Here is a 17,602-nt window from a genome sequence, read left to right as displayed (position 1 = left end):
GAGTCAAGATGTATGATTTCTGTGTGTGGTAGTGACTTAAGAATAAAATTTTATATCTCAAATGGTAGTTAAATCCATATGGATAATCATACTTCAGACGTTGCATTCTTGTGTCTGCGTGGAGGCCTCAGGTCTTTCTCTCAATTCTAAATTTTGGCAGATTGGAGATGTTAGAACAAATCACCATTTGAACTCTCAGATGTGCGGTTCAATTTATACTCTCTTAGATAGTTGGATGTAGTTGAATTTGATCTCTATTGTATAGCAGTATAGAACTTGCATATGGTTGCATTGTACTCTTTTTTTGTACGTCATTTTCTTCTGTGTCGTATGAATTATGCATTTTTAAGGATTTATGCTTGGTATTTTGTTCAAAGTAGTTGTCAATGGGAAGATTTATGTGGATGTCAATCTGAACATACATTTCTTTATGAATATTCTTGGCTGGGGAATCTCATAGGCTCATACACAATCTCTTAATAGTCTGCTTGTGACTTTGAAGGTACAAAGAATGTTGTGTCATCTTAGAATTTTCATTGACATTGGTTTTTATCATGCATACTGATATCAGAAGTATGGGAACTTCCTGTCTCATTTATTTTGAAGCTCTTTTCCCTCTTGTAGTCTGCTTGTGCATATTCCCATTGTATCTCTTCTTCCGAACAACCATTTGCCTCTGTGGCTTGTACTACTCTTGGCAAGCTCCTCTCTTGCTATTCTTCACTTTTAAGAATAGTTTTTTTTCTTTTTTGTGTGGACCTTTTAAGAACAGCTAATCATCATATGAGTCAAATAAGAACATCCTTCCTATTTATTTTCCTTTGATTGAGTCTCAAATGGTGGAACTTACTGATGAACATCCAAGCAAGGCTATGAAACGGGCTTACAACCGGGCAAGGAGACTCAAGATTAAGGAAGCCCAAGCTGCTAGTTCAAGACTTCAAGCAATGGAAATCAGGCCCAGTTCGATTCTGAATCAGCAGCAGTAATTGTTACAGATTCAGCACAAGTCAAGGAGAAGTTCAAGCAATGGAAATCAGGCCCAGTTCGATTCTGAATCAACTGCAGTAATTGTTACAGATTCAGCACAATTCAAGGAGAAGTTTACAACCGTTATAGCTGACAAAGCCTATCATTAAGGAGAAGACAGAGTTGAATTCAAGAGATATTGGGTCCAATAATTACTGAGAGAGACAACATCATCATCAATTTGGTGTGGTGTACGTCGTTATTGTTGTTGCAAATGTTGAACAGAATCTTACTCCAAATCTTATTAATTTGGCTCAACAAAAGGAGTCGTCCAATCCAATTTCATTTTCGTTTTCATTTCTAAGTCTCGGTCGGTCGGTGCTCCATCATTGTCATGGTATTTTTCAAAAAACTGGAACACTTTCGAGTCGCACACTACTACTATTGCCCAACTAGGGTCGTGCAGCGCTAGCGCAGGCGTGATAAACGCAAAGTGGACGGACCGCATGAATTTCAATTTGCCAGCATAACATAAAAATGACAAAAACAAACGATCGCATGTGCCGCTCAAATCAATCAACAGTCGATCAAACCAAATGATATCAGACAGTCAAAACGGGGATCCACGCGGAACTAATAAAGTTGAACTGATGTGATTCATCCCCCCTAACAATGTTTTTTCATATACAATCAATATTCACATTGACAAATGACAACCTAAGTGATAGACTTCCAAAATCGGACCGATTCCTCTACTACTGTTTTGTATCTACATAGGTGGAAAACGTGAGTTTTGGGGTCTCCGAGGTGAACCTCCGAGAGATGCTCCGACACTCAAGTCAATTCGATAGGCAAATAAGGCTATTAAGATTGCTCAGTGCTTGGATTACCCTTGATTGCGGGCGAGATTGCTGGAGGTGAATCCCTTAAAAATCTCTTGTAGATTTCCTTCTTGTTTGGTGATGAGTGCTCCCCGAGGTGTTTTGATCACATGGGATTCCCAAGGTTATGCCTCCTAGGCCATATCAAGAAGTACAAGCTAAGGTGACATCTACATTGACCGAGATTCCTCCAAGCTCAAGCTCCTCTTCATCCGTCCATATGGGGATATATGTCAGTGTCTCATTGGGGATATTTTTGGTGTTATCACCAAGTTTCAATCTTACGAGTGTTTGTTTGTTAGTTAACGTATAACAATACTTGGTGTTTGTTGTACTTGGTGTTAATATGAAAAAGAATCAATGGTGTTGTCATACTGAGGAGTACAGGTTGAGGTGACATCTACGTTGGCCGAGATTTCTCCAAGCTCAATCTCCTCTTCAAAAATAGGAAACCCATGCACTGAGATGGAAACAGAGGGCAAAAGACAAAAAGGGGCACATAAGGGACAATTGGAACAATCAAATAAAACGCAAAAGTCAATGCATTTCCATTTAGCATAGGCATCGCTACATTTTATCCTTACAACCATGTATGAACACCACTGGTTCACTACTGCTACAGAAGAACAAAAAACCAAATACTGCACTTGACATCAACATTCTAATTTTCTACCTATCCTAACACAATTTACTACACTACATGATGCTGCAACCGCCGTCTGTATTCTCATCACTGAAGTAGTGAGTGTAAGGGTCTCTAACCGCTGGATGTGGCGGCATTGGTGGTGGCGGCATGTAGTTCATGGCCGGATTAGGCCGCCCATGCATCATTTGATATTGAGACATATCACTCATATTGGGATGCTGTTGATTCATCATCATAGGCATATATTGTTGTTGAGTATAAGGATTCACTGGTCCCCCACCTCCTCCTCCTCCTCCCATACCATGATAATATCCACCATTCATTGACCCTGCTGCACCTGCTGGTAATCCTTGCACTGCTGCTGGTGTCATCGTCATACCCATCTGCCCATAATTGCCCATTTGGCCCATCTGACCACCCATTGGACCCATATGGCCCATCTGACCACCCATTGGACCCATATGGCCCATAGTCTTGGTGCCATTAGGCCCATTACCACCACCATGGTTCCCACCTCCTCCTTTGGGTCCTTTTCCAGGCTTAGTGACATCGAGTTCAAACTCATTTTTCATTTTCTTCATATCATGGACCCCATCAGTACCTTTCCCCCTGCCTGGTTTAGCCCCACCACCATTATTGTTCCCACCACTACCACCTACTCTGCCATTACCTTTACTACTCTTATCAGTACCATCCATACCACCACCACCCTTCTTTTTACTCTTCTTACCAAATCCAAGGAACCCCAAAATACCACCCTTTCCACCATTTTTATCTTTGCCTCCTTGCTTTTGATTATTACTCCCTCCTTTGCCCTTTTTAACACCATCACCACCACCATCTCCTCCTCCTTTCTTTCCTCCTCCATTACCATTATTTCCATGCTTAGAATCATTTTTTCCACCCATACCCTTCATTGAAACAGGAATGTCAATTGCCCCACCTTTCTTTCCACCACCACCGCCACCACCTTTGGCCTGGCTGTTCATCATAATAGCTTGATGCCCATGTACTCCATTGCCATTACCCATCATACCCATTGGTGCCATTTTGTTGGGGAATTGTTGATGGCCTTTGGGTACCTGATGATTAAAAAAATGATCATCTTCATCATCTTCATCAAACTCATCATCAAAGTCATCGTCAAATTCATCCAAATCACCATCAAAATCATCCTCACTAGCATCGAATTCTTCATTATTCATGTCAAATTTCACAGATTTCTGTTGCTTCATCATCTCCTTAGGTCCCTTCTGTTGTTGCATATGTTGGAATTGTTGTACTTGATGCCCACCACCACCACCCTTTTGTTGGCCATGGCCCTTTTGAGACTTGTTATCTTTGCCAGTCTTTTGAGCATCAATTTGAAAGTTCTTGAACTGGTTGTTAACTTGGTTTTGGAAGTTGTTTGTGCCCTTCTGAGACATCCACAGCTCTGCATGCTTTCCAGATTTGCTAAGTTTCTTGATGAGTGTTGCTGGGTTAACATTTCCAGTCACTGTAACCTTCCCTTGGTCTGCATCTATTTTGCTTGTGTAAACACCTAAACCCAAAAAATTAAAATTAAAATCATCCAAAACAATACAGTTCAAATACTCTCGTACAGAAAATGAGAAGGGACAAATTAGTAAAAATCAGGTACAAAACCTAATAAATCAACAACATAACAGATAATTGAAGGTGAAAGAACATGTACATGTGACTGCAACGTACCATCAACATTTTGAAGCAGCTTCTTCACTTTTTTCTTACAGCCATCACAGTGACACTGTATATCCACTTTCAGCACACAAGACTGGAATGAAAAACAACCACAAACATCCAAAACAGAGTCACAATCTAACCCAGAATATATTTCCATACATATCAAGAATTAATTCCAAAAAAAACAGGACTTGAAGAGAACTACAACAGGTTTCCCAACAATAACCAGATTTGAATCATACAAATAGACAAAAAAAATTATATAATTAAGTACCTGGAGCTTGGCAAACTCTTGCTTACTCATTACAGAAAAAATGAGTCCCAATAAAGATCTGGGGGAATAAACTGAGGTATGCAGAGAAGCAGAATTGAAGAAAGCTTTAGGAGACAGTGAGAGAGAGAAAACAACTGGGTCTATGAGAAGTAGATTGTGCAACAAGGTTTCCAAAAAATGAATGCTAGTTGTTGGAGCATTTAACACTACTCTTTAAGCATTTCTCTATTTTTCCTCTGTCTCTCTCTCTGTATTTCTGCCGATTTTTTAGAATTTTGCGAGAAAAAGAAGGCGGTTGCACAAGTAGCAAGGCATCGTAATCTTTAAATAAACTGAGAGATGAAAAAGGTTAGCTTTTACCTCATATGATATTTATCAAACATTATTATTGCAATAACCTATCAGCTGCGCGTTACTACACACACATATACATACACATATTGTCAAAGCATTTCACTGTCTAACCAGGCTTGTGTAACACAGTGAATCACATCACATTTTTAGTGATATAAATAAAGATAATATAAATAGTGTTATGGTCGGTTGATGAAGATCAATCATCATGGGCCAAGTTTATCGTGTAAGGGCCCATGGGCTTCACCATCAATTGGCAGTCACTTTTGGGCCCATGGTAAGACAGGCTAGCAGATCACAGCCATTAAAAAAGTTCTCGAACAAAAGTAAATAAATGAGGGCAAAATAGTCATTACACAATTATAAGTACCATGGATTTATTGGATTATTATCATTTTTGGGGTACCCAAAAACAAAAGCACCTCAAAATGATACAGGCTGTCTTCAAATACAGACAGGCACTTGCAGTCAAAAATTATGTAGAGAGAAAGTCAGAGAATAGAACAATGATTTTCTTTTTATTTTCTTAGGTTTAGCAAACAAAATAATTGTTTGTTTACCTCAAAAGCCTAACCAGGGAAGAAGTTTTGAATGTCCTTGTAATCTTCTTCGCCTGCAAAAGTTGTTTTCAATAATGACAAAAACAAGAGCCCACAACACAAACACAAGCACAAACACAAAACTCAAAATATATTTACTAAAATATCTCACTTTATAGCCTATGCAATGTCACACAAATTGGCTTTTCAAGCCCAATCTTTGACTGATTAAACTTCATTTTTAAACATAATTGGGTTAATGTTAACCCTTCTTAACTGCACTTGATTTCTGCATCTTCCTAGAACATATCATATCATTGAAGCATCAACTACATCTTAGAACTAATAACCAGCTCACAAACTATATATTATATCAGAGTTTGTTGTCAACACTGTCACATGGTTTTTGTTTTTTAACTGACAATGTCATACAAGTCTGATTTTTTTGACATAGGCCTAAACTTTGACCGTCAAGTTAATGTGTATAACAATTTCCCATCTGACGAAATGATAAGTTGGGTCAAAACTCAGCGTATGATCACAATGATATTGCTTCTAGTGAAAATCAAACTCAATATCTCCTGAGCCCATCCGCTCTGACCAAAGAGAGTTAACACTGTCACATGGGCATGCTATATACAGTATACACACAGACAGACACCACTAAACAATTCAAGAATATAATTCCAGATCACTCGATCTTGTGCATGCTAAACATAAAAAGAAATCTGTCTTGATCTTCAACTCTGACAATCTGACATGAATTATTGACTTTTTGTGATCACATGTTTCACTTTCACCTCATAAGACGCAGCTTGGTTCATAGTCTCATACTGGTACTAGAACTAGTACAACAATAATAGAATAGAACAAGTGTATTGCACCACATAGATGAGACCCTCCCTTAATAGTATAGTATAATCAAAACTTGTCCATAATGGTACCTCCACTGAAGAAAAAGATATTGGTGTTTGGGATGCATTAGCAAAAGCAGAGAAAATAATGATATTCTAACTATAATTATCAGTGTCCAAATGTTCAGTGCTAAGTGAGGAGTTGATAAAGCAATAATGGAGAAAATGGAGTTAGTGGAGAAAAAGAGTGGCATGCTCACAGTAGCAGGACACAGTCTGGAGTCTGGACAAGCTAAAGCTAAACCTGGGTTCTGGAAATGAAGGCCAAAGTAGATTAGCCCTAGTTGATAGACAAATCACCTCACAGCAAACACAGGCTCCTTTATTTCAGAAAAGATATTTTATTGGTCTGTGACAGCTAGAGTTATTGGCATTGTCAGGCTACTCCTTCTAGGCTAGGACCCATCTGACAGAGAGACAAACTAAGAATAGACAGGGATTGGATTGGTCTGATATGGGTAGATTGAAAATGAAACTTGTCCAAATTTAAAAAATTTAACCTGTCTGAAAGTCAAAACACGTCTTTACCTAATCCATTCAACCAGCTTTCAATATGCTAGAACCTGTTTCCCGCAGCTGATTAAGAATGAAAATCGCACTTTTAGCGGTATGATTTGGCACCAATAAGCACAATCAAGTGCGATCCAGTACTACTGCTAAGCGCAACTAAAACCCTTAGATCATAGTTTTTTTACTGACCATATTTGACAATTTCTATGTTTAGAATAAACATAATGATTATCAATCACGAAAGCAGAAATTCAATGGGATGCACAAACAGAGCTAAAACAGGACATGCGAAATATATTTGATTTGAGAACCAATGCCTTGAGCAAAACAAGTGTCCAAAAGGATACTCATCGCATTTTTTTCCAAACTCAAAGAGACAAACGGCAAAATTTTACCTTTCAAAGCACTCTTTATATATCTTAACTAAATTTTCTATTGGATAATTGAATGAAGAAAAGGAGTCTTTCCATGCAAACAAGAGGCCAGAAGTCTCCTTTTCTCAAGAAAATAAAAATGAAAGAAAAGATAAAGGGCAAAAAAAAAAAAAGAAGGAGAGAGGTACTAAGTTTGAATGCACAAGCTCCCATGCAAACTCCACAAATTTTGAATCTTTTAAGCATAAATGAATTCTTGAAACCTCACTTTTGCTTTTTCTGGGATTTGCCAGTAGCTGTGATTTGGACACATCAATGTTTAAGAAACAGGTATGTATGAACTACTTACTTTTAACAGGAGAGAGAGACAATGAGAGAGAAATACCAATCCCCAGGCAAATCAACAGACAGCAGTGACCATCACTTTGATCTGCAAAGAACAAACCCAACAAAGAAGATTCAAATACCAGGGCAATAACTATAGTCATGAACTCATGATTCTTTTTCGCTTTTAGACACTATTCAGGGCTTTAGACCTTACTTTTGTTCCCCTTCCCTTCACAAATTCTACAGTGTTCACCCAAACTTTAGACAAATTGAAGCTTACTTTTCTCATCATGTGCGATTTACTTGCACAGCAAATATTCCCTATGTTTTACTCTGGATCAAGCGAGAGAAACGGTTATAAGTTTCTTTTTCATGTAGTGGTCCTAATAACAGAGCTAAAATATTTGCTAAATAATATTGAAGCAATTTCAAGAAAAACATAGGAATGTCCTTTAAGATTTGAGTGATCTTTATCGTAAAAAAATTGATCTCTGTAGTTTCTGTCCAAAAGAAAAGGGGCATGATACAAGAATGCTCTTTCATTGACAAAGACATGATTATATTGAAACGAAAGAGCTATACAAAAAAAGAAAATCCAGGTCTAAAGATGAATCATAAATGCTATATATAAACTTTACATGCATAGGGAATTAGAGAAACCTTTCTCATGTTAAGTGGTAAATGAAGCTGCTTCTGAATTTGAATTTGTGCTTCAAAGCTATACAATCCCACCCCATAAGTTCTTTCTTTATGGGAGACGGCCTGCAAGCCTAGGATGAATCTGGAATAGAAACAAGTTACTTGTTCATGATTGGAATATCTATTAAGACAGAATTTTGAGGCAGGAGAGAGGTCATTCCAATGTGGCACATAGTCCAAAAAACCATTCACACTATCAACCTTCATCTTCTCAATAAGCTGGTCTGCTGGTGACATTAATATGTAAACACTTGCTTGATTTATGCTTTAATTCTTTGCAATCACATGTATTTCAAAAACAAAACAGGGATATGGCTAGGGACAACGGAGATTATGAAAAACAAAAAATAATGTATGCAAAATTAAATGAAACTTAAGCAAAATAGCTTAGGAATACTTTCTCCATTAGGTCAAAATCCTAAGGAGTGGCTACCACTCGGTCAAGAGCTCCTTGTACGCATATGTGTCCTTTCTAGATATTTTCACATCAAAGACTTAGTTTTTGGGCCATAAAACATGTCCTCTTTGAGTTCACACGAGTGAAAACTCCATTACTGCGTTACCATTTATCTACTGTAAAAGCTGGTTGGCAATAGGAAAATGACAGCGGAAACTTGTTATTACAATAAAACAAATTCCTGAATAATATCAGAAAAAATTGTTTCCTGCATGTGTTTTGCATCAGAAAATGTGTCTACCAACTTGATTGGTGATGCATCAGAAAAGCACTCAGGTGAGTAATTGATGTAAATTGTTTGCCGTTTAAATATGAATCTATGATCTCCAATGCAACACAACTTAGCCCTAACAACTAAAGGCTTTTACTAAGAATTTAGATTGATGAGCCAATACATGATGACTCTTGAAATCAGTCACTGGTCCAATTTAATAGGGTCAACTGCTAAACAGATTATTTAATCAGTTAAGCGAGAATGAATGAATGTAAGAGCAGGGCACGATGTAGGGTAGGGGGGTTGGGTAGTGAGACTATGTCAATACATCAACGTACTTAACAGAACTAGGCATCAAATTCATCATTAACAAACCAGAAGCCCCTCCCAGACCCTTAGATGGTGTTTTTTACTCTAGAGAACTTCAAAATATCAACATTCTCAAAGAACTAAATTATTTTTATGCAGCACTATAACCTTTTCCTACAAAAAGGCAGCCACACACTAACTTTATGGATTGCCTCCAAGCCTTGTGAGATACCAGTCTGGTTAAATATAGAATTGCCTTTAGCAACCTTAAGCTATTTTCCAGGGTAGATAAGTTTTAAAATTTGGAATTCTCTCCATAATCTAGAAGGCAAAACAGTGGTAACATTTAAGACAGACAAATAAATACCACATTTCAACCCACTGTTATCTTTTAAGTGTGTTTCATTTGAATCCACGGATCTAAAAATCTCATGTAGTTTATGTGTATTGACCCCTATATCCATTAATATTCTATGCCAAGACAGCTTTGAGTATTTGATTATTTGTGCATGAGATAACGCACTTGGAAAAGTTTATCAGGCTCCGCACCCCTTGAGGAAGATGGCAAGAATGTTTATGCATTTAATGATAAGAGAAAAAAAAAATTCTTCATTGGGCAATGATTCACAGGTAATCCAACTAATACAAGCCTCCGTCAATGCCAGTTTCTGAAGGCTGGGAAATGTTGTGGCCCCTCCTTTTTGGAAAGGGATTTTCCTTGGAATATGAATTTCAGGACATAGTGGCATGAATGCACAATGTGCCATCTCCGCAAAAAAAATAAAAATTAAAAAAGAGTTGTGATAGCAAAGAATTATTTTGTCAAAATATCTAGACATCTGGAAACTGAAAATTCCCACGACTGACTAAGTCTAATCCACAAGATTGATGTGAGAGACATGAAGAAAAACAAAAGTAATTAATGAACAAATGAGAAAATTCAAGTGGTAAGAATAGAACCTGCTTGCTTTAACATGAGAAGGGAAAAGAGAGGAGAAACTTCTATTTATACATGGAGGTTCAAATCCTTTAAAACAACTAATTATCTCCACTGAAAACTCCACGAGGTCATTGAGTATACATTAAGCAAAGTTCAACACTTCACAGAACGTCAACCAGTTAATTCATGGGACAAAAGTCACAGTAATATTTACAAGCACAGAACATTTAAAGACTTCTTGCAGTTCAATAATTGACTTAGGCCATAGGCCATGCAAATACAATATCTAGACCCACACATGGGAATTGAAATCATGATTTAAGAAACAATGAGCACAAGGCAAGTGAAATGGAAGGTATATTATGAAAACTACGTCAGCTACCCAACTGAACAAGGAATCTCAATAAGACCGTCAAACCGGGAAAGAAAAGAATAATGAATATATTCAATGTTGGCAATTCAAAAACATGACGAACCACTGGAATGAAGTGGATATGTATAATGTGATTAATGTCCCAAAAAATCTTTCAGATATTTGTAAGGGTCTAACTTCCAAGAATTCGAAATGAACTGAGAAGGAGGAAAAAAGACAAGTACCAAATAACACACCGTAGGATATATTTTTAGGGCTTGAAAAACAGTATATAGAGCTAATGAGCTATCAGTAATCAATTCAATCTTATTTTCTAGAAACCATGAAGCCTCCCAACATTATGCATCCTCTCTCAAACTCCATAGTTCTCAATGTTCCTCAACATGTTAATCTTGCAATGATGGAAGAAAACCATACTTGACTGGAAATAATACTTGAAATTGATCATCACAAATGAAAGTAACACCTTGAACTCTAATCATCCTGAAATTTGACGCATTCTCTTCAAAATTAACATAATCCTTTCGCCTCATCATCATCATCATTGATCTTAGCTACATGAATCCTCATTAGTCAATAACCGCTAGTATGAGCCCACTAAGAAGGATTCACCCAAGTATCAATCAGGACTAAGAAAAAAGTAACAAGTTTAATATTTAGTTTCATAAAAACTTTTTTCTTATTTGGAATTTTTTCTTCAAGAATGGTCCAAGTTGCCATCATAATGCACCACCACCAGCAGTCATACTTCCAGTCGATTTTAGTGATTCCTTTGAAAACAAAGATCAACAAATAAGTTTTATCTTTCAGATAAAAAAAAAAAAAAAAAAAGAAAGAAATTCTCCTTCTTTCCACCATGAATCCTCTTCCTTCCAAGCCCACTAAAATCTACTCACATTGGTGAAAAAAAATTTATTAACAACCATCAATAATTGCATATATCGAAGAAAAAAGATGAAACGAAAAGAAAATACTTCAGCGCAGTAGAGAAAAGTTCAAATGCCAAAAGACGCCATCATCCTCTATGAAGATCGAAGCAGGATAACATAAAAATGCATCGATTACCTGCCATTGACAAGAGCGTCCAAAGTGAAGGAGACCGGGCATTGATCTTTTCGGTCAAACAATCGTGTCGTTTTCTAGCTTAGCATTAGTGTTAGTGATGGTGACGATTAATGTGTGCTTGGTGTAGAGAGGTCATGTTTTCTGGGTTTTGTTCTGGGTTGTGGGCTGTCAGAACGAAGAATGAGTCGATGAATAAGAGGCTGGGGCCGAACTTCTGAAGAATGCCAATACCCAGCCCATATTTTGGCACCTATTAACTATATATTAATTTTCAAGCTCAGCCCATGTTTCAGACTAATTACTTTGCCCAGCCCATAGGGCCTGCCGGTTTAGGGCGTGGGAAGGTGTTGGGTTGAGAGGTGTTGAGGGGTGTTAGGGCAAATGCAATGGTGAAGTGGTATTGGGCCAACAAAGATGTTGTCTTTTGCTGATGTGGCTGTATTGTAAAATGTGTTTTGCTTATGTGGCTGTATTGGGATAAGTGTTTTGCTGATGTGGATGTATTGATATTTGATATTTTGGTGTAGTTTTGTTGTGGTTAATATGGAGGAATGAAATGTTGTTGGGTTGGGTGGAAAGATAAAGTGTGTGGGAAGAAAAAGTGTATAGAAATTTGTGTTTTGCTGATGTGGTTGTATTAGAATACGTGTTTGACTTGACTTTTTGTGTAATAGAGGTGGGACCGAGTCAATAAAAATGTTGACCCAGCAACCTAAATCCCATTGCATTTGCCCTTAGGAGGTGTTGGTATTTTTAAATAGAACATTTGTTCGTTTTGAAGGGGTATTGGGAGGTGTTCATTAAAGTTTTATGTATTATATTCCAAAAATGCCCTTTATTAGACTTTTAAAGAACCAATGTCTGCAATGCCTCGACTTCTCGTACAAAACATGTCACCAAGCCCAGGATTTCGAAAATTACAGCAACAAATGGCTTCAAAGCCAAGAGAGATTCCTAAACCGAACAAGCTATTGCAGTTTCACCATAAAATATATACCAAAACGTTAATGCAACAAGTCTTCAATCACATTTCAATAAACATTCCAAACATAATCCAACGCACCAAAATACCCACAGTACATCACAATTCAATAAACATTCACAATACTATTTTCAAACTTCATAAACATAGATTTCGCAGCTCCAAAATACCCAACAAAGTTCATACACACAACATAGTTAATAGACACAAAATCATGCAATTCTATTTCGGCTCCTTGTTTCTAAACGAGTGAAGTTCCTTCAACAACCATCTCTTTCGATGAACAACCGGATACTCAAGAAAAGCAAATAGCATCTCAGGACGAAGGTTAAGGAAAGTGTACGCCTCATCAATCTCATCCAGCTCAAGACCCAAGGATTCGAGTTCATTAAATATCTCAGTACCACTAACGTCCTTAACTCGATTAGTAACTTTAAATGCGTCTTCAAACATTTCGAGTCGGGTACTCAAATCTGATGAGCATGCTTTTAGAGTTGCAAGAAACTCTACCCCATCAATCCCACCATCTAAAACCCTTTTGCCCTTCTTGCAGCTACTTGAACCCGTGCCTTTATAAGGAGAAGAAGCCTCCGACGTGACAGTGCGTCGTTGTGTAGGGGTTCCATCTACCTCCTGATCATTAAAGAATTCACCAGGCGCATCATTTTCACCATCGTTCTCATCAAAATCACTATCAATTCTCACTGTACATCGCCATCTATGTTGTAACTTAGAACCATCAATTCCATTGGCTCCATCAGCTCTATCAATGGCCCACAACTCTTCAAGCTTGTGATAGTTTCGAATTCTCTTATTCCTCCATTCCTCAGCATCTTTATTTCTCTGGCAAATAACAGAGAAAATATGACTTTTGTTACATCTATGTGCTCAATCAACTCAAAGACAGTCAAGTATTATAATTAAGAAAGTATGTAGTTCCATACCGCTATCAATCTCGCCCATACCTCCTCATCCGCGCTCCATTTACACGTTTCCGGATTCCAGGCAAACCCACTCAAGTGGCCATGTTTGAATATATCATAGCATTCAGAAAATTTCTTTTTCAAAGTTCGCATACGAGCTTTGACCTTATCCTTACTCATGGAAACTAGTGGGAAATTTTTATTCAAAACATTCACAATCTTCTGATAAGCATTGGTAGTAAAATTACCATCGACTCTCTGGCCAAGTTGTTGCTGATTCAGTAGCTCATCTATCAACAAATCATCTATCGAATCCATCCATGAGGTAGCTGGCTCTCTTCTTTTAGTTGATTCATCCGATTCCTTTCTTTTACCCATGCTGAATCATAAAGATATTTAACAAAATAGTAATGAAAGAAAAAGTAACAACCAATTCAAAGGAATCATACAAATATTTTACAAAATAGTAATGCAACAAGTCACAAGGAAAGATTTTTGTCACTCAATTCATCCAAATCAGAGAATCCATTAAGTTCAAATGAACAATAGAATTGTTTTAAAAGAAACAATTCAACGCACGACACCAATTAAATAGAATTCATCACAAACACATCTCAAAGCCCATGTTCCCTACTATAATCAAGCCACATATCTGCCGCAATCAAGTCTCTAAGTTGCTCGCCTAACGTTGCATCGGTTGTATCATCAGCAACAGTTCTCATAGTGTGTCTTATTGGACCTGCATTTTCTAACTCTTGATCTACCTGTTCCAGAAGAGCTGCATCGGGATCCACTCCTAACAAGTAATTATGGAGAATGCAACATGCAATTATGATAGCACTTTGTGTTTTGATTCTATAATGTGGTTGTGTCCCACTTCCTAAAATTGGGAACCGGGTCTTTAGAAGGCCAATAGCTCTCTCAATGTGATTTCTCAATGATGCATGCCTCAGATTGAATAACTCCACAGCATTCTTCGGTGGGTTGATTGTAGAGTACTCTTTCAAGTGATACCGGACACCCCTATAAGGAGCAATAAGACCTCTTCGTAACATGTATCCCGCATCAACGAGGTAATATTTACCTACATGACAAGCCTTTTGTTAGAACAATGGTATTTTCACAACAAATAGACCTCTTCATTTGTGATAAAACTAGTTTACCTTCGGGAATTTTGCGAGGCCAACGACAGTTCAATGCATTCTTTATTATTCTAGAATCTGAAGCCGTCCCTTCCCACCCAGCTAGTACATATGTGAATCTCAAATCGAACGAGCAAGCAAGCATCACGTTTGTTGTAGGGCAATCCTTTCTGCCACGATATCTTGCCACATCTGCATTGCTTACTTTGACACGGATGTGAGTTCCATCGATAGCTCCAATACAATCCTTCAATGATATAATTTCATTCGTTAGGAAAAAATCTCTAAATGGGTTGTTTATGCAAGTGGTGCATGATGGTAAAAGTTACGTACCTTGAAATAGGGGTAAAATCGATGACGAACAAGGATTTCTTCAGGTACTTCTGATCCATCAGGTTGTCTAACGATTTGTCATGAAGTTGTATAACTGATCTCAACACCCCATGGAAATGTCGGCCCACTGTATCAAGCGAATGGAAAAATATGCCTTGCACAGTACGATGTCTAACGTTATGTTCTAACATATATAGAAATTTGGCACATCTCTCCTCAATAGTTGATTTTGTTGTCAGGCGAAGACCTCCGTCTCTAACTAAAATCTCACAAAGGTTCATAAATGCTGAGGGACTCATACGAAGCATATTACGAGAAATCCTTTCATTGCCAAGCCATTCTCTCATTAGCACATCTTTTACACATTCTCTTCGTAATCGAACCGAATGAGTTAATTGGGTTCTATTGGATTGCCTTAATAATGTAGTGCGCGCCATATTAGAATACCAAAACCCACTCAAAGTAATCATAATCATATGCCACCAACAAATCATGACAATTACGACATATATGCGGATAAAATCCTCTTGGTTTGCCATCTAATAACAAAGAACACAGCAGTATCATAGTAATGCAATTGTATAGCCTCACTTTCCTAAATAAACAATCAACTGTAATAATCTCAAAAATCAGGAGTATTATCGTTGAAAAAATTGAAAAGTAATCCAAAGTGAAGAAGAACTATCAACATATTTGGAATAGCTTCAATAATTTCACTCAAAATACGAAACAGAGAAGGATAGGAAGATCATACCTGGTAGTCGAGAAGGAGAAAAGCGGCGTGCTGCGTGCGTGAGAGATCAGAGGTGTGTTAGGGTACGTGTTGTTTGCGTCCTGTGAGGCTGTGAAGGGAAAACCTAACAGGTAATATAAGAAGGGGTATTTTAGTAAATTCCGAAATATAGGGAGGTTTTATCCCAACGGTCCCGAACACCTCAAACAGACAAGAGTTGGGAGGTGTTTGGGACGAACCCAACCCTCCCCAACACCCCCCCAACGCCTTAAACGGGCTGGTCTATAGTGTTAACGGTTGATACTTGATAGACTGGTACTAATATATAATAGATCAGTTCATTTAGGAGATGTTAATTTGATTGCTTTTGGTAGTGTTTTGTTGATAATCAAGAACGACACCATATAAAATTACCCTTTGAAAATTTAATATGGCCAAACTTCAAGTCATCAAGCACATGAGCAAAAAAAAATTTATCATCTGACGACATGGTAGTCGAGGAGCCCCCCGCGAGGTATGAAATTGAACATACTTCAGAACCAGAGATTGTTTTGAATGTTATCAAGGTCGTTTGACAAAAACACTCCAAAAGAGATGGTTTTGTTAGTATAGGTCCAGCTTGAATTTATTTCTTGGATAGTTAGACATCTTTAATATCACAACCACTTGGCGATAGCATTGTTGGTTATCTCTCCTGACTTAGGGTGTAAATTGACGCAGTTATTTCCAAGTGGTTTGCACTGGGTCTCAGTAAAACTAACCTGTCAGATAAGTTTGTACATGCCTAACTCGATCTGCGTTTGGGCTCAGTGGGATTATCCAAAGGAAGTTGTTCTCGGTTATGAAACAAAATGTTTTTAATTTTTCCAAAATCCAGAAGTGACACAACTTACAGAGATGAGAATTTTATTTGTGACTCTGTAATGGCGTAAATAATCAGTTGAGAGATAACAGAAGATAACCCAGGGCATCCCTGAGAGTGATGTTCTACAGTTTTTTTCGTCAAGCCTGTACATTGACACTTCAATTCAAATTTTCAAACATTTCACTCTGGAGCAGAAGGAACATTGGCTAATAACCTCCAATTCTTCAGTACTTGAGAGTTGAGAATGAAGACTGCGAGATGCAGATCCAATTGGAATTTTATACAGTTGTGAATCGTTTCAGTCAATTGCACTAGTTTTTGATGGATCGTACTTAACACAAGAGGGGGGTGAATTGTGTCCCCAAATTCCGATAGGAATCTCTTTCTATAATTTAAAAGGAAATCAATGTCAATTAACAATTAACACACAAATTTGGACTCTAATGATTATCCTAATCAATATTCATTCCAATGCAAGATGTGATTCAATATGGTGAATGATCAATTATCAAATAATCAAGGAATTGCAACAACAGATTTTTCAAACAACACACTGCGCACAGATTTTACAACTCAAATTTCACCTAGCAAATCAAGTCAGAATTCAATGAAATTTGGTATGCAGTATCACAACACCCTAATGAATACTATATCAAAAATTCAGATTAAAATTCAAACTCTAAGGCAGTCTTCTATTCACTGACAGATTAGGGTCCAGAAAATTCTGCAATTCAAAACACTTGTCCTAATGGTTTAGAGAAACCTCCACTAATGCAATTAACAACCTCAAGCAAATGATCAACACACAAGGGCAGAAAATCAGTTTTAATGCAAGGTTTTGCAATGACCAAAATAGTTTAGGAAGCAATTAAACACTTAGTTAATCAAGAGCTCCACAAAACTCACAAGGGTTTTTAGGTCACCCTTAAAACTGTAGATTTCAAGACAATCTTCAAACTTTACAACCAAGGGTTTCAAGCACTCCCTTAAACTCAACCTCAACAAGGTTTTTGCCCAATGAAGGGACTTTTACAAGTGTTCGGTATAAATGGTTCACTCAAGGTTTGCACTAAGC

The 17,602-nt window shown here is 37.5% G+C and overlaps 2 protein-coding genes across 4 annotated transcripts; both read right to left on the bottom strand.

Moving 5' to 3' along the window:
* Window positions 1-2,374: 2,374 nt before the first annotated feature.
* On the bottom strand, window positions 2,375-4,742 carry LOC120011013 (heavy metal-associated isoprenylated plant protein 33-like). Of its 2 annotated transcripts, XM_038862009.1 has the most exons (4): window positions 4,475-4,742; window positions 4,210-4,291; window positions 2,942-4,039; window positions 2,375-2,911 (listed from the first exon to the last, which is right to left on the bottom strand). In XM_038862009.1, the coding sequence occupies exons 1-4, from the start codon at window positions 4,502-4,504 to the stop codon at window positions 2,547-2,549; spliced, it is 1,575 nt and encodes a 524-aa protein (XP_038717937.1). In that variant the 5' UTR covers window positions 4,505-4,742; the 3' UTR covers window positions 2,375-2,546. The 2 variants fall into 2 exon arrangements, with proteins under 2 accessions (XP_038717937.1, XP_038717936.1); XM_038862008.1 differs by having other exon boundaries at window positions 2,375-4,039; window positions 4,475-4,738.
* A 7,764-nt stretch (window positions 4,743-12,506) lies between these two features.
* On the bottom strand, window positions 12,507-15,937 carry LOC120010188 (uncharacterized protein At2g29880-like). Of its 2 annotated transcripts, XM_038860905.1 has the most exons (3): window positions 15,684-15,935; window positions 13,476-13,833; window positions 12,507-13,374 (listed from the first exon to the last, which is right to left on the bottom strand). In XM_038860905.1, exons 2-3 carry the CDS (start codon window positions 13,830-13,832, stop codon window positions 12,754-12,756), a joined length of 978 nt encoding a protein of 325 aa, XP_038716833.1. In that variant the 5' UTR covers window position 13,833; window positions 15,684-15,935; the 3' UTR covers window positions 12,507-12,753. The 2 variants fall into 2 exon arrangements, 1 of the variants encoding a protein (XP_038716833.1); XR_005470845.1 differs by lacking the exon at window positions 13,476-13,833 and having other exon boundaries at window positions 13,240-13,374; window positions 15,684-15,937.
* Window positions 15,938-17,602: the final 1,665 nt, after the last annotated feature.

The sequence above is a fragment of the Tripterygium wilfordii genome, chromosome 12 (assembly GCF_013401445.1).
Source record: "Tripterygium wilfordii isolate XIE 37 chromosome 12, ASM1340144v1, whole genome shotgun sequence".
NCBI lineage: Eukaryota > Viridiplantae > Streptophyta > Magnoliopsida > Celastrales > Celastraceae > Tripterygium > Tripterygium wilfordii.
The sequence above is the reverse complement of the archived record's forward strand: the minus strand, read 5'-3'. Positions and strand labels throughout refer to the sequence as shown.